Source organism: Caloenas nicobarica, chromosome 22 (genome assembly GCF_036013445.1).
Source record: "Caloenas nicobarica isolate bCalNic1 chromosome 22, bCalNic1.hap1, whole genome shotgun sequence".
Taxonomy (NCBI): Eukaryota; Metazoa; Chordata; class Aves; order Columbiformes; family Columbidae; genus Caloenas; species Caloenas nicobarica.
The window spans coordinates 6069691-6089436 of NC_088266.1; the positions used below are offsets into that span (position 1 = coordinate 6069691).

Sequence of the window (19746 nt, forward strand, 5' to 3'; positions counted from 1 at the left end):
TAGATACATGTTTAACTTGCAGGTGCTCGTACACTGCAAAAAGTAGTTAAAATAGCTTATTGCAGCTTACTAGGGAAGTTTACAAGGATGATCTCCAAACGTCTATATTTTTTTTTATTTTTCTCATCCTAGTCTTCTAAGCCTGAAACAAATCTCTTGTATAGACAGGCCAGTGGAGGCACGAAGAGGTTAAATGTGTGGGCAGACTGCGCACAGCTGACACCACCAAGAGAAAGCACGAGAGCAGCAGCTGCTGCCTGTGACTTCATTGCACCAAACGCGGCCACAAACTGCTGCTGAAACGGAGGAACACAATTAAGCATATTCAATCCTTTCCTAAAATGAGCAGACATGCAGCAGATCTTACCTAGAGCAGGATCAGTAAGTGCAGACTTCGATCCTGCAGAAGGCCTGGTCAGAATGAGCTGAGGAAAGCGGGATTGTGCTGTGCTCCTTCTATCTTCACAGCAAGGGGCTGGCAGAAACAACTGGATCATTAGAAGGAGAAAAAAAGTTGTGAGTACATTCAAACATTTATCTCCCCAAAAGCAGAAATGTGTTGTTATGTCTCGGAGAATTATTAACCTTTGTATTTTCACAGAGAAATGTTCTTATTCCTGACTACGGTCTTAAATTCCTGTGGAAATCTGCCCGTTCTTTTTCACAAGCTCTTGAAGGAAATACTTGTGTAGGTAAGAGCTACTGGGCTGAACCTGTGAAAGTTTCCCCCATACGCAATCCTGTCACAATCTGCAGCAAATACCTTCGGCCTACTCTAAACTAAAGCATGTTGGTTTTTGCCCAGTCACTCTAATCCTGGACACAGACAATCATTAAACCAGCTGGTTCAGACACCCAACTGCACATTTTCTATTACAGCAGGAGGTTAATCCAGCTAAATCCAAAGTTACTCATCGTAATTTTATTGGTATTCACCAATGGAAAACATTGGGAACAAATCCCACTGTACCAAACAAATGGAAGCTACTGCTCTACACATCATCAGGAACTTCCCCTGTCAAAAGCATTTCGCAAGTTTTACTCAGAATGATGAGTAAAAGGAGATTCCAGTTTTAGGTAATTTGCGCAAATTCTTTACATAACACCTGAGAAATACACAAACATTTCCCCTTCTTTGATCAACCTTATTTTCCATGCTATATGCAAAGGCAAGGACAGAATGGGCATTTAAACTACATTTTCAATCTTAAACTTACTAAGTATCGATATTATCTGAGGTTTTCTCAGTTTATTGCCCTTATCTATTTTTTTTCCCCTCATTTTTTCTACTCTTGGGCCTTCAAAAAGGGAGTTAATGTAGCCCAACTAGTTGTATGGAAGATTTGTTTCCACTTGCACAACAAATCCAGCTTTTCTTTTGAAACTTTTGAGAAAAGCCTGGTGTCAGACACACACATTCAAAAAGCCTCAGGTATATTCCTATGAAACAGATGCTGCTGTCCCATGTATCGAAAACCCACAGTGGATATTCATCTTCCAAGCAAGTAACTACTTAATTTTATCTTCTCAACAGTCAAAATGCTGCTTTACAAGTCCAACTTTACAAAAAGATTTTATTGAAAGGATTGAAAAATATTTGTTTTCAACAATATTTAAAACAAGTTTTCAAAGCGTTAACAATATGTAACAGGATTTTTCCTCTTTTATTCCATACTACATCAGTTGTTAATAACTTCTTAAACTCTCTATTAGAGAATAACTTTAAAATAAAAAATTAATTTCCAAGCTTCCATTTTGGCCCTTTGTAGAATGGAAAGGATTTGTAGGTACAGTGACATTTACAAAGCCTTATATTAGAAACACTGGTCTTAATCAGCAAAAACCTATGTTACTAGTACAGTTTAAACAAGTTACTCTGAGTAAGCTACATCAGCACAATGAGCTTTTCTTGCCAATATAACCAAGTCTGCATGACAGCTTTTTTTCCTGAAGTTCCCCACACTCTCAGCAGTTAAATACGCAAAACTTGAGAGCTGTTTAAATCTCACCAGCCTGCTTGTGAATCGCTGGTTTGTGGATTAAAGGCCTTGAAAAGTGACTTTGTACCATTAGATCAATTTGTAACGTATTAACACAATTCGGGCTGCGTTTGGATGTAAAGCAGTCAGTACAATTAGAATCAATGCAGCTTTTTGAAGAAAAAGCAAAACCTAAAGTCAGCGGGTGACTTTCTTGCCTGCAGTCGGTCCTGGAGCGCTTGCTGATCCACGTCAGGTTGTTGTCAAGCGAGAATAGTTGTGCAAGCAAAACTGCAAAGTCTCAAAGCCAGTAACGCAACTGCAGAACGTGATAAGTTTAAATACAAGTACTGATCTAGATCTAATCTAGAGAAAGGAGTTCAGTAAATCTCGATTACAGATTTCATAAACTATGCACTCTGAAAATTAAAATTCGGCGACTTAGTCAAGAATAGATTTACTATTATAAAAAGCATAAATAAAAAGTGCTGAATATAGTTTTATCTTTAAAAAAAAATACTAGATAAGGCTCATTAATCATTTCGCCTCACCTCCGCAAAATGATTTCCACTTCCTAGCATGCCTCATGTTCCACTTACTTTTCACTTAACAATACATTTATATAGCCACTACACCCTGTACCTTTTCTCAATTATTGCATGTTTAAATAAAAGTTTCAAAGCAAAAAGTCTGACACTTCTATAGTTCAAAAAGTAAACAGTTATTAAATAACTGAATACTCCCCCTAGGAAACCCGTAAGCAGCTTCAAAATAGTAATAAAACAATTACTTCCAATTCAAGTGAAAGATAAAACCCCAAAGCTATCTGGATATTCTCAAAGATACCACAAAATTTGTCTATTTAGACCAAATCAAAGCAGTATTCTATTTTACAAAATTTACAAACTGAGTATTCATTTATATTGACACGTTTTCATTGTGATTTGTATCATTAAGCAAGAATTTGCTTCTCTTTTACAGAAAAGTGCTCTCACCTGGATTTAATAAAATTAGACGGACTAGGGCAGCACCCGAAATGAAAGAGACATTATTTAAACCACCAGAGGAAGCAGGTTGGGCAGAGTTCGGAAATTAATACATTTCCCATTACCACTTTGGACCACATAAACTACGTAAGACAATCATGAAAAGTTCAAGAGAGCTTCTCACTCCACTTTCAAGGAAATCCCACCTTAATCAGTAAATTAACTCCTCCACAATATTATGCCACGGTCTTAAATTTAGCAGATAACATCCATTCTTTTAACGACCAACACAGCAAGACTTTGAAACTGCTAAAGCTTGGATAGTATGATTATGAGACTGCACCACAGAGAACAGAAATGTAAACATTATACTTCGGTTTGATATTTTTCAGTTAAAGTACAGTACAAACCCTTTTTTCCCCAACCAGGTTTTTTGTTGGGTTTTGCTTTGTTTTTTCTTTCATAAAAGCACATACAATAAAATATGTACATAGAGAAGTTAGAAACATTTGAAAGCATCTTAAAAATGTAAATACGAGACTTAGAATATCTTGAGTGTGCTGAAGGCACCGTTGCTGCTCCCCGGGGAATGCGTCCTCCCATTTCCAGCCGCCCCGCGCAGTGTCCTGCTCTGTATCACTCGTCACTCACAGCTGGAAGGTACCTCTGGAACTCAAGGGCATTCAGGGCCTGCTATAGGACATTATTTTCTTCAAGACAATAGTGGAACTAGACAATATAGTAGTAATCGAAGTCCAGATTCTTCTTGAACACTCTTTTTTTTTTTTCCACTTTATAGTCTCTAATGCTACCATTTATTCCAGAGAATCAAACAAAAATAAGAAAAAGCAACACATTGATGACTGCCACCGCCAGGAACTGTGGAGCTCCAAACCAGCTACAAAACTGGAGATCACTGTAACAACCAACTCAGCCCACGCCAACGCTCATCCGAGCTATTTGGGGATGTTTAAACAGTGATGACAGCCAAGGGTCACACACTGGGCAGACGGCCATAAGATATATACATGTATATTAAAAAAATATAGTATTTTTTTTACTAGTTCCATCTATTCATAAAAAACATTCTTCATGAGTGTTTCTTCACAGTGTGTCACATTCACAAGGAGAAAGTACTTTAAGCGCTTCATGGGGAGCTGTTCTGGGCAAGACGTATTGAAGCTAACAAAGAGAAGCTGCTTTTTTCTTTTAAAAAAAGCAAATTTCTTAGAGCCTTTATATGCATTGCAGTCTTAAATTGAATTAGAAATATACCAAATTAAACAGACTATTTTAATGCCATTTTTCTACTGCCACTTTTCTATTATGTGTCTACATTCAGCCTACCATGTTATTGGTAAGTTATAGGTTACAATCAAATCTACAGATGTGGTTGGCAATACCAATCAGAAATCATCCATTTTCAGATTGCTCATTGAAAGGAAATTCAAATTGGATTACAACAACCAGAGCCTAATTTCTTCCATTCCTACCCTCGGTGGACAGGAAGTAGCACAATAATTTCCAGACATCAGCAGATCAGACAAATATAAACTATAATCATTATATATGCCTGATGGTGACCACACTCGTTAGCCAAAAACTTGAAAACCCAAGCGTATAGAAGGGATACTGCCACTTTCCATTCCCATGAGTCTTGTTAGACGTAGACACTCAGAATTCTTCTTCTTCAACAGCAAAGTTATTTTGCTTCTTCCGAACATTCCAGTGTAAACACTCAGCCAAGCTTTCAAACCAGTCGCTCACAGGGTCTCGGAAACAGATCGAAGGAAGGGGATAGCAAGAGGTAGTGATGCTAATACTGCAACGACACAGGAATACCCCGGTCAGTCAAGGGCAGTGAAAAGCAACTTAATTACAAAAAAATGTTTCTGTTCACTAGCTAACACAGAGCTACGATCAGCCAATTTGGTAAAATAGCGAGTTTCCATAATGAAGCAATAACCAAGTCTGCAGGCTCATCTAAAGAGGGAACACAGGGCTTGGAATTGTGAACAGATGCGCTGTGGACAGCGTTTGTTAACAGTGAGAATACTGAACCCGCTCCACGACGTCCTGCAGTCTTGTGCTGGTCGTCACATCAACATCGGGACAAAGGAAAACGTAACAGCACTAAGAAGTCTAGAATCTAAGAAAGAGCCAAATCTTATGTTTGAATCGCTACTGGTCTCCTGATCTATTCTATAGATCTTTCAACCTGAGATGAAATTGTATTTCAGCTCAAATGAAGTGTCATGCCGGCTATACATTTTCCTTCCTGGCAACTTGTATGGACTAAGAAAACAAAGAAGTCACCCTGAACAGCAAGTCTACCAGTCATATATCACACGGTTGCCTTAAATCACCTCCCACTAGGACAAGCCACCACATTTTGCACGTAAAACATGAGGAAACTTCACACACTGCATTCTGCTCCCTCACGGCAATAAACAGCATCGCAAGTGACCACAACCAGTCACTGAGATAACAGAGTTTAAATCATATGGCATTGTTGACAGCCACTGCTTACATGCAACTCCTGTTGGTAAACCAGGTTTACATCTTCTCAAACTCCTAAGATTTCTCTTTACGTTAGATTTACAATTTTTTCCAAAGACGTGTTGATCTTTCTTGCCAAGCGTGCAATGTTTACATGTTTTCGCTCTAACACGTCACTTGCTTTCATAGCAAGAGCTAAAAAACTCATGTTAGAAACTAAATGCTTTTAGCGGTTTGTGCTGTAAGACATGTTAGGTTTTATAAAAGCTTGTCTCTTCCCTGTCAGCAACCCTTCTGACAGTCTAAACAGAATGAGAGAAGCACACAGATCAGTATTTTCTATATAGAGAGATGCTACAATCAAAAAAAGGCTTGACCTGTCTCCATGGCATATTTCCTGCCTCTTCCTTCCGTCAAAGGAAACCCACGCTGTATTCCTGGCGTCTGGGGAGAGCATAATCTGAAAAAGGAGAATTTTTCATTTCCATGAACACCACTGATTTATACACACTTTACCAGAAATGATGTAAAATTTTATTAATCAGAATGTCAAAGTATGTATTCCTGTTTTGCAGAATGCTACACAACTACAACCCAGAAGGAAGCGGTGTAAAGTATCCTGCTAGTGGGGGTATTATTTTAAACAAATTTGCACTCTTCAGACTTGATCTGGTCCTCCTACAAACGAAAGGATGCAGGAGACACACAGCATTTCCCAACCTCTCCCGCTTTGGTCACATTCACGTCACTACAAAAGTTTTTAACTTAGAAAGAGAACCAACAAAACAGAAGTTAACCTTGAGTTCCACGCCGGCAGGAACAACAATAGGTCTGAAAGACAGGGAGTGAGGGCAGATCGGGGTGATCATGATCGCAGGAACGTTTGGATGGATCATAGAAGCTCCTGCTGCAGCTGCATAGGCCGTGCTACCAGTCGGCGTGGAGACAATGACCCCTGTGAAAGGAGGTAAAATTTCACTGACGTTAGCGCTACAATCGTGCATTATTTTGGAAGATGACTAAGGAATAGCACTGTTATGAAAATGAGGCGGAGAATGCATCAACTTGCATTTCACAGGTGAGTTGAAGCGTAACAAACAAAAACTCAGAAACTCTCTTCTAATCCTGGCACAGCACCTTTGTTCTGTGGCTTCACGTAAGTTGCATAAACTTCTAGATCTCAGGTTACGCAACTCTGTAAACAGTGACATTCATTTTTTGAAGTATAAGAGCTTCAAACATGAACTTCTGTATTTCAAGAGTTGAGATCTTTGGCCTTTGGCAAACTCCACGTGGGAAAATCCTCCAGTAAAATAGCAACGGTCTACACATGAACTGACACGCAATTGAACTCAAGCAGCAGACTCACCGTCTCCTTGCACTGTTGTTATCAGGTGTCCATCAAGAAAGACGTCTACATTGGAAAGGTAAGAAGAAGGACCGCGATCCACTACGACTTCATTTAGGACCTGTCAGGACATCAAATATCACACACCAGTCTGCTATTGCTGACTTGGCAATGTAATGAATCACAAGCCAAAACATGCTTTCCAGACCTTGGGCAGGTACTAGATCAGCAGGAATTTTTCAAATTAGACTCTACACTTCTGTCTCATCAAGTGCCAGCTGAAGTGGTTTTGTTAAGGATTATTTCCAGAAGGTGGTTACTAATAAAATGCAGGGGGGTTTTTTTGTCACTTACAAAAAAATCTTTGGGATACCCCACTTTAGAACTACTACTTTGTTTTCAAAATACAAGGAAAATATTACTACAGAAAAGTACAATATTAACACTTACGATTACAGAAAGTAATGATGTACACCTCTTCATTATTTACTGCACACCTTGTAGAATAGAGCAATATGCATCTATCCCACACTGCCGGGCTTATGTAAGTAAACTAGCGAAAAGGGGAAAGTCATAATAAAACAAATACAAAGCAATTTACAAACTGCATATTAGGTTTTTTTGCTTGTTTTGCGCTCTGACCTGATACTGCATAATTTGCTTGCCCACTTCTTTCTCAATATTTGTCGACACTACTCCATTCTCTTCTATCCCATTTTGTACTGTGGTTTTCTCTCTGTGCTCTTTCACTACCTTCACTTTGAGCCTGCTTCGCAGAACGAGCGCTGCATTGCCTACAAGTGAAATACAAGAGAAAGTACAAAAAAAGCTATGCCAGGATAGCAAGTGAAGCCCTGTAAAGACTAGCAAACTCTATGAAATGCCATCCGTCTATTGCCCGCACTTTCAACATTCCCAATTTCAGTCACAAGATAATTGTCTACATTTGGTTAAAGCTCAAAACCCACTTCACGTGTTTACTCCACACAGGACAAAATTGTTTCTCAGCAGTTTTCCTTTACAGAATAGTACAGAAAGCAGCACTGAATGGGCCAATGCGATACTTTTGTCAGTTCAGTATACAGTTCTTGTGACTCAATCTTACGGGACAACCTAAATGAGTTAGTTAAGAAAATGTACTAATCTTGGAAAAAGCTACAGAAAATGTAACGAAAAGAAGCACCACATCTTGTCCCCTTAAATTTACCTTCTATAACCTGAGTGACTTGGGACTGAAAATTCTCAAAATTAAATGGAGTAAGAAATCCAAGGGATCCCAGATGAAAAGCCATAACTGGAGGTACACTACCCTATCAATAAAGAAAAGAATTTAAAAGCTACTGAATAAAAGCAATTCATACTTCAACTAATTGCCTGTAAATATTTTGACTATTGATGTCAACTGAGCATAATAAAAACAACACATTACATACATTATTTTCAAAAGCTATAGGCTTGATAAAGAAAAAAAAAGGAATGAACAGCAAAGGACAAATGCTGTCCTCAATAACAAAGAAAAAACAAATAGACAAACCAAAAAACCCACAACCATCAAATACTACAAAAAGAAAAGAGGTCTTTAAGTCTATTTCCCATAAAGACCAACCTGGAAAAGCGAAGAAGCATAAAGTAAGGTCCCATCTCCTCCCAGGCATATGATAAAGTCTATCTGATTGGAGATATCATCATAATCTAGAAGCAATATTGAAATACAAGATTTTAATTAAGTTTTATCAACAGCCTTAACTTCCTACCATAAATTAAGTGCAGCACGCCAACATTCACTCACAAATATAAAAAACACAACTAAGCTGTAACAACAGCTGTTTGCGAAAAGCACATGAATGTAACAAACTTAACCCAAGGACTAAGGAAGCACCAAGACAAATAAGCCACATACTTCAATTTTACTTTCAAGAAATTCTTACCATACCTTCTCTGAAGGTGCAGAATTTCTTCTTCACTGGTCCAAAATTATCATCATTAGCTATAGCAGGGTCTTCCAACACCTTTTTTTCTACATACACTATCATGTTGTTCTCCTTAAGAGAGGTAAGATAAGCTTGTTAATAACCTCTTAAAATGACAAAATGTTTGACTCTCCCCATAATTTGCAGTAGTTTAGAACACATGAATAATGTTTTACAGAAGTGGCCTACATCTCTTGGTTGGGGGGTTTAATTTTCATGTGTGGTCTAATTCTAATGAGAATTTCGCAGCATGCACAGACCATATAATAAATTAAACTAAACTTCTGAATATAGATTACATGATGCAGTCACATTGCTACGTTTGTTCAAGGTTTAAAAGATTAAGCTTTTTATATCCCAGCCCCTGTAATATTAGAACTGCAAACAGAATGAAGGAAAGTTTTGATTTTTCTTTTAAGCTCTGTACTTAAGTACTGATCTTAAGTTGTGAAACAAGTTTTACGGCTTCCAGTGGCAACGGGTAAAGCAATTTGTTCGCACTTTACAATTCCGCACATTCCACAGAATCAGTAACTGAAAACAGTTGAGATGTAAAATTTTTTATTTTGTTAAAAAATGGAATTTAGATGTCGCTACCTCAGTAAGATACACACAAAGCTCTTTAAAAGGCTGGAGCAGACTGGCATCACGGATCTTTTTAATAACAAGGACGCTCTTGGGAGGTTTGTTCCATGTCAACCGCTGGCTTGCTGGATCCTGAATGTGCCTGGAGAACAGAAATCCAGATGGTGTTACTCTGGGACTTCCTACCATAAACTTCACGGATAAAGGACTCGGGAACAGACACCTGTACGTACGCTACAATTCCACTACAACAGCAAGGCAAACATTACAGGTAGGTAAGCATACCGAACTTTTGTGCAAGATTTCTTTAAAACTCTAATCTATATATTCATTTTATTCTAGTGTTGATCCCCAAACAAGATTATTTGCTTAGAGTAGCACAACTACTACCGTAAATTAATAGAAAAAATAAATTTTTAAAGTATTTTTAAACTACTGTCTGCCTGCTGGCAGGACAGCATTCTAAGATTTGAGAACCTCAAGAACTAAATATAGGTACAAAAATAATTTTGCAGCTTTCAAGAGTGTTCACTGACAGAAACCCCATGTTGCTCTATAACACATGTAGTTAATTTAGGAACACTCGGCTGTATTTTCCTTCTTCATTTACAGCTACTTCTAAGCTACATAATTCCTGGTTGTGTTTCGCATACTACAAACATCCCATTCTTTTCTATATAGCGCAGGTATAATCCATAAAGCAAAGCAGATTAGTATAAATGCTGAACAAGCCAAATTTACAAAGGGATTTGGATTTAGCCACTTCAAGGGTTAAAATAAAACAGATGATGACGCTGGAGGTGGAATTACCTGCTCATTTTACTTTCCAAAGTGCCTACATTCTACATATAAATACAGTATAAGGTAGTTTTGAAGATACCACACACAATCCCAAATATCGCCATGAATCTGAGATGACTATGACCAACCAGTGGCCAAACTGAAAATAAAATGAAATGAAACAGGAAGAGTTGCATTAATGTGTTTATTGCTGCCAAACAGTTGCAAGGAACTGAAGCTGAAGTTTTATGTGCTATTTCCAATACAAACGGCAACTAAGGAAGCGTTTTCTATACTAACGTTCATTTCATAAAATTAAATTCCTCACATCTCAATACTGTTAAAAGGTAAAAAATATAAATAGAGGAAACCACCCCCAAAACCATTTCCAGACGACCAGACTACCATCTAAATCTGGCCAGGAACTAAAGATTGCAGTGCTGGTTTGCACTTAATAAATCTAGAACTAATACACTAATACAGACTTCATTCAAACAAAAGACAGGCTGCCTATTTGAACCATACTCACCAGTTCCATGTAGTTCTACAAAATGAAAAATTATTCATAACATGCTGTAAGATCTTCATGTTTCTTTCCTGAAGTCAGGCAAATGCAACAGCTCACAAAAAAAATAAAGGCTGAGGCTTTTATCACTTATTAATAACCTGATATCTCAAAAGAAAATATTTTTTCTGATTTTTTTTTCCAGTTAAGTATTTCAATCAGTCCAAACAAAAAGTTGTGTGGCTTTGCAAAAAAATCCTTTATTGCAGATCTTCAAAGGCAAGATTTCACAAGAAAAATCCTATTTCAAGAGTTTAGAACCAGGTATTTTGCCTCTCCTCTCCTCCACAACACAAGCACCTGATTCTGTTTTCACTGAAGAGTTATTCAACTCATCCGCTCATCTTGCATAACAGTCTTCAGAAAGCAGGTTTTTCAATACAACCATTAACACCAGCACTTAAAGACCTTCACTAACTTATGCTCATACATAAAAACTAAAATTTTCTGTTAAAAAATTCCAGTTAAGAGAGTTTAACAATATCACTGACCGTAGAGAAGAAAAACCAAAACAAAAAGGTCTTGCTTGGTTTTAGAAGCCACACCAAAAACCTCACGTATTGTAAGAACAGTAATTTACAATTTGTTCTTCAAACAGCCCATTTTCCTCCCACGAGCCGAGGGCGCCCGTTTTTCCCCAGCTATTCCGAACATGCAAAAGCAGATTTTTCCTGGCATGCCGCGTGCGTTCAGCATCGCCCGCACCTCCTGCACGCAGGGATCTTGACCCTGCGCTTATAAGGACGAGGCTGGTCCAGCCCATGGGGAGGAGCACGATCCCAACAGCTGGGCTGGGCTTTCCAAGAACCACAGCACACCCGGCAACTTCACAACCCGCAGCGAGAATAAGGAAGTTCAGAGTTACCGTAAACTGCGAGATTTCCGCCACACCTTTGGAGGAAAAGTCAGGCTGCTGCCAATCTGTTTTGAGGCAGGCTACTGCTGGTCAGGTAAAGATATAGGCAAATAAACACTTAATTCAAATACTTTGCGTTTAACTGAAAGAATAATGAAATGAAACTTTTTAAAAAGACAAAAATAGGGGCCACCAACATGGTTAATCTGTGGAACTCTGAGATTCCTCATCTGAGCAAGTTGAACCACCATTTAGTAAGTATATAATACATGGAGTAAAAAGCCACATTTTTATACCATCCAACACAAAAACATTTTCATTTCATATGCCTGCAAAGCAGAAACCAACCCTTATTTTCACATTAAATTCATCGAGTCTAAAAGCAAACTTGCCTTAATGGTATTTATACACGTAAAGTGTCATAGATGAGATACAAAAATTCAAACTACCAGATCAAGCACGTAATCCCAGAGAGGGAGAGGCTGTCCTCAGACTGCACAGCACACAGAACCATTTCTCCTCCTTTCTTTGTGCTGTCCATAAAAATTTGGGTTCCTCTATCATTCAGAAACACTAATCTTTACATATTTCAAGCTGAGGAAACAAACAAAATGCTACTAATAGCTTTGCCATATCAGAATTAGATTGCTATAAAGGGTGTTTAATACACATAGCAAGTTCACTGCCAATTATGTTGGAAAGTGTTTATTATTGCTGCTGTTGTTGACATCAAACTGTGGATTACAGAGTGTGCAAAACATGTCTAAACAAAACTTCAGTACTTATACTATTCACATACCTTGCTCTATTTTTATGTGAAATGGTTATTTTTTTTTTTCCAAAATAGACAGACTGAGCCGGGAGAAAACTCCCATTATTTTAGGTAGTAGATAGTGGGCCTAAGAACACCACATGAGTTACTAATGTTAAACCAGTAAAATGCATTTCCTTTGATGTCTGCTACCCTGCAGCAAGCACTCCAACCAGCAAAACCACTGTAAAGCCATACACAGAAATACTGGTTATGTCCTACCATCCCTTGGGAGAAAAAAAACAATGACATTCAAACCCCTATGATAGTTTCCAACATGCAGATCAAGCTCCTGCACGTGTAACGAGGTTTTACTTGAGAATACAGCTCAGCAGTGCCATCCATTCTCTCAGGCTGACTTTCTAAATGGGCAATGTGTGATAAAAATAGCAGGCCAGTTTTGGCAACGCCGACCCCACGCTGGCCATCAAGCGACACGAACATCTCTAAATATCGTACAATACAAACAATGCTGATTAGGGGGTGAATAACGGCAAAGCAAACTTATTTTATAGAATAAGCATAATACCATTCATTTCACAAGTACTTACATAATCGTTTTGGGATTTTGCAGCATACAGGCCTTTGGTCCAAATGTGGTCACTGGGCATGGTCCATGCAAGGAGCGTGTTCTCCTAAAAACAGACATAAAATATAACCAATAAGTAAAAGAATGTGATGACAAACTGGGTATAATTAGCTCCCCAACCAACAAAACCACTTCTTTGAAACAGTTGCACTAGGCAATTAATTAAAATACAAAACATAAGCCAGGGCTTTTGTTTATATAGTATAAGCATTTTCCCTTCCGTAATATCTTGGCATGCATTAGTTTTTGTTGACAACGAGCAAGCAAACAACTAAGCATACACACAACAAAGTGAGCCCAAGACCCTTGAATTCAGGTCATGTTCTCAGCAAAACAAACCTGCAATGACTGTTAGTTGTCTCACCAGCTTGTGTAAAGGATTAGTCTGCATCAGTTCCTAAATGACACCAGCGTCTCTGCTGCAGACACAATGACCACGATACTTTTATTTTCTATATTTCCTGAAGCACTACATCCTATCTGAGAGCAAATAATTTCAGAACAGGACACGCAGAACGATTACACCTGGTATAAATACACATAAAATAGCTTAGCGTGTGCTCTACATCTCGAGAAGCTACAGTAACACATCTAAACGAGGTTGCTCAGCGTAAGTCTTGACAAGCATTTCCCATGAAATCTCCAATACCAAGGCAACACCTTCTCATTTTTTTGGTGATCGAGCCACAGTAATGGTGTCCTGATCATTGAAACACTTTTTTGTTGTTTAAGTCTTTGCACTCAATAAATTAATAAAATGCAAATCCTTCAGTTCTAAGATATATGGAGATATATATCTGCAGTACCAGGCTTTAGTTCATTTTATTACATACTAGGTTGGGTCTCCTTAGTTTTTTGGTTTGCTTTCTTCCCCATTACCCACATTTGCCTTTTATAGATTACATTGAAAACAGTCCCCTTTTCTTTCCATCACCCTCAAACAAATAGAATCCAGGATCTTGACTGGCTATTTGAGCAGAGCTTTTTATTAACCATAAACATTTTTTTCTAGGTATCAAGGGCTGAGATTAAGGCAGGTAGAGACAAACAAGAGGTAGAAAAAAAAGCTCATTTTTTCCATTTATTTATCTAAAAAGACCTAAGATGATCTTTGCCTTCAAATAGACAAGAGCTCCAAAATGTCATTCATCCTCAAACTTCAATCCCACCCAGCGGACAGGATTACCCCTGGCTCTAGGATGAGATTATCTGGAGCAAGTCGGAACTGTTCTGCCTTGCATCCCTCCCACCGCCTTCAGCAAATCTCCACACGGGAGGAAAACTTACTCAAGTCATGGAACTGTTGAAACATTATGTAAATGCTGTTTGAATTATTCCATTAAAAAGAAGGGGGAAATATGCCTTTCCTGTGCTTAATTCAATTACCACAGGAACTGGTAACTGACCTACTGCTTGGCAGTAACAAATCATGACTGCACTGCCTTCCATTGTGTATATTATAAAGTAGCTCAGACCAGCCTGATGACTCACTCTTAATACTAAAAAACCATTCAGAAATCTAATAAAAATCAAAACCGGATGACAGGTTAAAAATATATTATTAAGGAATAACAGCAACATCTTATTTGTTCCATATCTAACAAAATATGCATGTGTAACATCTGAATTCCAATAATGAAAATGAGTATTTAATTTGCTACATTGAACACATGAAAGTGATATTTGTTTTCCAAATATTTTTTCATTTATAAACCCAGGTATGTCTAATCCAGTCAGATAAGATTATTACTAAGTGTTTTATAATGTTTACCTTAATTATATTAAAACAGAAAAATGAGCAAGGACTGACATAATTAGAGATGAATGTGTGTACCAATATGTGCAAAGGAATGGTTAAGTCTCTATCTGCTTGTGAACAATTACACTTTAAATAGAGACAGTTAAATAACACCTTGGCAACATCACTTCCCACTGCTTGCTCCACCCAAGGTTCTCGCAAATAACTGTGTTTTTTGCAATATTTACAATGGGTCCAAAGATCACAAAATCAAAAGTCCTCTCCAAGCCGCCCACATGACGAGAGCAGCTGGATTAGAAACTTGGCTCAAAGCAAAGTGGGTGTTTCTCAGTACCGTGAAACGACCTGCGAGCACAAACTTACTTTGTGCTGCCTCACATTACCAGACAACCTGAATACGCAGGTTTTTAATGACCAGCACTAGAGCTCTACCTAGAGCGTTTGTAAAAAATTGCTGAAGTGTCTCTACTGTTGACTGATTTTTTTTTGAGAGCATGAACCCTGCAGATCCCCGTTTTGACAGCTCTGCTCTTAAGTTACCCCCACGTTCAACCCTCTCCCTTCATTCTGGACTCACAACCTTTTGAAGTGCATTTTAAGAATCCCTTAAAAGCGGCTTGTTGAGCAAGAGGTAAAAGTTCTGCCAGCTAGTTAAAGATGTGGAACCAAGAACAAAACTGTTCCTTTCTTACCTGAGCGACTATCAAGCTATGAATTAACACCGCTCGGTACAAATGCATGTATATTTTATTTCTGGAAGGCACGTAAAGCTTCTGAAGCTAGGCTGAAATATGACAAATATCATAGTATCCAAAGTTCAAACCTGCCCAAAACCCCTGGAAGCTGACTACTTGTGCACGACAAGCTCCTTAAATTTGAAAATTAATATTTTGTGTTTATCTATTTATAAACAATAACCCTCTAAGCTTTTATACGAGTAATGTGCTGTCTTGCTGAAGCTGTATATGCACGTATAGAAAGTTGCTGAAATATCTAAAAAAAAGGCAGTTTAAGATCCACCACGAAACACTGAAACGGAAGGCAGGTCTCACAATGGCCAGAGCCTATTTACATGCAAGTCAGTTTAGAGATGACCACTCAAATGGCTACTTCAGAAAATCAAGCTCTTTTCACAGCATGGGCCGCAATAGAATCGTTCAATAATCATGTCTCTCTCTATTTATTACCACAAAACACTATTTTTATTTCTCTTCATCATCACTTGTCACAGCTGCAAGACTACAGTTATGTAAAAAGAGAAGCGAAAATTAAAATCCAGATAATTTTTTTAAAAAATTTTCTTAAAGGTAGCAACAATAGGAAGAACCAAGAGCCATACCGGAATTCTTTGGTGCTTCCCAGGGCTGGTGAAGCAGACAAACTTCGTGACTTTGCTCGTCCCCGGCTCATATTGCTCCACTCCTCATCGTCATGACACGTTGAGCAATGAAACGCAGAATCGGAGCTCACATCAGCCTTACTGGGACACAGTTTGTCTCGATTCATCTCCATACTGGAAGTGAAGGAACCTCAGTGAGAGAGAAATTCAATTCCTGTGGAAAAACACCAGGAGAAAGGGGATTGGGAGAAGAAAAATCTCAGTATTAGCAAAGCTAACAGAGTGAGTTTTAAACACCAAGTTCGGAGACTTTGATAAAATCCACCAGAATTAAAACACGTATGTTCCCAGATTTAGAAGAGGCTCAGTACAAAGTTGTTTCACGACCAGCACAGATTCACATCTCCAGTTATATACAGGATAAAATAAATTTATTTTCAATACAAAAGAGGAAGAAAAGCTTTACATATTTCCCAAGGAACCAAGACTCAGGAAAAAGAATAGTCTCCTATTGGATGATACATATATTAATAAAACTAAAATACCCTAAGCTATAACAGAAGAAACCCTGTCAAAGTAAGCAAAAAAATAATGCAATAGAGATAACCATAACAAACTTTAGTTTTTCACAAAAATGAGATTAACAGCAAGCTGACATGAGACAAAAATAAGCTGGAGGCCGATACCAAAGTTCTTAAATAATTTGTGACAAACTGGGGAGATGGTCCAAAACAAACAAGACGAAATAAGGACAAATGTGAAGTGTTCCACAAATAATCAGCACAAATAAAGACAAACAGCTGGCTAGACAGCAATTTTGCAGAAGAAAAACCAAACCCAAACTTTAAATAACCATCCTTCCCCAAAAGTACTAAAATCCCCTATGTAAGTTCTCATCGTTATTTGAACCAAGTAGGAAGAAGCCGTACCCTGCAGAGAATGGACCATAACTTCATGGTAACCATTCAAAAGGACACGGCTCTGGAAAACACCCATGGAATAACGATACCTGGCTGTAAAGGTACCAGAAGATGACAAGTTCCATAATTTTACAGGTCCTGTATTTCACGGCATCCAAACTTTTAGAGAACAAAAGCATCAATAAAATGGAGTTGTAATTTTAGAATGAGCGCTGGCTCATTACTAAATGACACAGAACCACCACCTAATCAAATTAGAAAATACTCTTGCTCCTAGTATAGATTCGGCTTACCCTAAAAGAACACCACTGCAGAGAGGTACAATTGCTGCCAGCCATTAATAATTTATAAGACCCTGCACTTGCAAAGATATCAATGTTTAGCTCTTGGTTACTCATTGCTCAGTATCACCTGTGGCCATGACTTGGGAAATAGTAATTGCAAAACATTTCTAATTTTTTACAGCTAAAATTAGAAAACTGTAACTCCATATTTAGACAACTGTAAGCTCAATATAAATTTTGTGCCAGTTGATTTATGCACATAATTACTCTGATTGTGCAAGCACCTATGTAAAACCTGATTCAATATAAATTATTTTTAACAGTTTTCATTTGTATTAGCTTTTATCACAACCTCATCAAGGTTCATTAATACATCTCTGGCTGGTTGTTTCTGAACCAGCTACACAAACCAAGTCATTTAGATATCTGGGTTTCAGAAAATAAGTTATTTTAAAACAAGATATTTGGTATCTCTGACTGGAAAGGGTCTCCCAGCACCAGTGTGTGCATGAGGAAGGTTCTTAAATTGTTTGTTCTTTAAACCATCATCTAACTACCACCATTTTTACTTCAGAGATCCCAGACTTTGTTTGAAGTATTTTCATCTGACAGATGCTGCCAGTCAGGAAAATCAGATTAGCACAAAACTGGGAGTAAGACGGTGTGCAGACGTACTAAATACAGCCTAAGAACTTGCTATTCCTTCCATGTAATACTTTCCAACTCAGGATGTTTCAACTACAGCTTACGCCATGTACTGTTTAATTAACATTCCCTCACAAGACCTCTATTAAATAAGCAGATCTGACATAAGGACTGAGCAGCTTCCAGGACTGCATCCAAAAAAATTTAGGCACGTATTAACAAACTAGCGAAAAGGCTGCTCTGGTCTCAGTTGTGGCCAAAATTAAAAATAAAAAGTATTTAGATGTTCAGAATGAAGGACTATTGAGAAAGTATTAACATTTAATATTATATTTCTCTGATGGTAACACAATTCTAAGCTTTCATTTCTATGTAATTCACATCCAGGTGGCCACGTAAGAGTTATGTGCGTTTCCACCTTACAAAGCCACCTTCTCCACTGCTTGATCGCACTGAATAGCATACAAAGAAATAGGATCTTTGGCTGCAAACAGCTACACGAGAAGCATAAGGCTGCAAATCATCACGTAGTTTAGATTTTTTTTTTTTAATAAGCATGCTTGCAAGGTGTTATTTTGTAACAAACTTTTTCCTGCCAAATGCATTGCCCGAAATCATCGTGATTATACAATTACTGCAGGGTCATCCTGACCAAATGCTCACACTGCTTTTAAAATGTCTTCAAGACTGCAGCATTTCTACTAATTTCTTAGAAATTACATCAGCCATTCAAAACCCCATTTTGTACCATATTATCAACCTTGTATTAGCGCAGAAGAGGAAGATGCTATATCCAAAAATGATGCCGCTTGCCCCATTGCTACAGACCCCTGTTTGCTTAATCACGTAATTCTGTGGAGACTTTTTGCTGTTATATTTTGCTGAAGAAAGCACTTCAATAGAGGTTATACCCCTATGACCCCATCCTTAAGGCACTAAACCTCCTCTCACCCAAAAAGAGAAGGAAAAACTGTGTGGGCTCAACAAACCTCCCTTCTCGGTTTAGTTTAGAACTTCATATTCTAGTGTGCCCGAGGAAACAAAAACCAAAATAATATTTCATATTGAAATGTAGCGGTCTGACGGCGGTTGAAATTTAGTAGCGTGTTTTTTGATTACATGCTCCAGTGCTATTTCTACTAAAAAGCAGATAGTCTGACTGTCACGTGTTTAATATCCAGGGAAAACAAGTCCATTTGTTAACCCTTCTGCTTCGGAAACACCGACACACGTAAGATTCCGAGGAACGGGCATTAATAACCATTAATAACTCATCGCCGTCCCTTGAACCAGAAGCGCGGATGTTCAAACAAACCAGGAGCTGGGTCCCACGCACTCCATGTGTGAGCAAGGAGAAGGCGGGCCAGGTGGGGCGGGTTTACCTGTTATCCCCTCGGGAGATGTCCGAGCTCAGGGCTCCTCACCGCAGCGCACCGAGCCCCGCGTTTGCCGGCGCCACCCGAGCCCCGCGGCGGGACCGACAGCCCGCGCTCCCCGGGCGCCTCAGGGCCGGGCCGGCCGGCCCGGCCGCCGGGGACGCGGCCGCCGCGGTTCCCGCCCGCCCCGCGCTGGCCTCAGGGGCCGGGCCGCTCCACGCCGGGCCCTGTCGCCGCAGAGACGCGCACCGGGGACTCGAACCGGCGGCCTCCCGGGAAGCCGCTTGGCACGGCCGAGCTCCCCCGGGGACTCCCCTCAGCACAACGGCCCGCCGCCCCCCGGCTCACCCCGGCTGCTCCCCGTCCGGCGGAGCGTCCCCACCCCTGCTCCCTCAGAGGCCGGCACGTCGGCCCCGGCGGTGGTGGTGGCGGCGGCCGCGGCTGCTCCCGGGCGG

The 19746-nt window shown here is 39.2% G+C and overlaps 1 protein-coding gene and 1 long non-coding RNA gene across 3 annotated transcripts; one reads left to right on the forward strand and one right to left on the reverse strand.

Annotated features, from left to right (window-relative positions):
- Nucleotides 1-187: 187 nt before the first annotated feature.
- On the forward strand, nucleotides 188-3854 carry LOC135997520 (uncharacterized). Its single transcript, XR_010607452.1, has 3 exons — nucleotides 188-516; nucleotides 602-692; nucleotides 2961-3854. It is a non-coding gene; the product is annotated as an uncharacterized LOC135997520 (long non-coding RNA).
- Nucleotides 1624-19746, reverse strand: NADK (NAD kinase). 2 transcript variants are annotated; one of them, XM_065650162.1, is made up of 12 exons: nucleotides 19640-19746; nucleotides 16067-16240; nucleotides 12931-13014; nucleotides 9380-9509; nucleotides 8746-8854; nucleotides 8419-8504; nucleotides 8020-8122; nucleotides 7455-7606; nucleotides 6834-6933; nucleotides 6262-6419; nucleotides 5842-5924; nucleotides 1624-4787 (listed from the first exon to the last, which is right to left on the reverse strand). In XM_065650162.1, exons 2-12 carry the CDS (start codon nucleotides 16237-16239, stop codon nucleotides 4640-4642), a joined length of 1326 nt encoding a protein of 441 aa, XP_065506234.1. In that variant the 5' UTR covers nucleotide 16240; nucleotides 19640-19746; the 3' UTR covers nucleotides 1624-4639. The 2 variants fall into 2 exon arrangements, with proteins under 2 accessions (XP_065506234.1, XP_065506233.1); XM_065650161.1 differs by having other exon boundaries at nucleotides 16067-16280.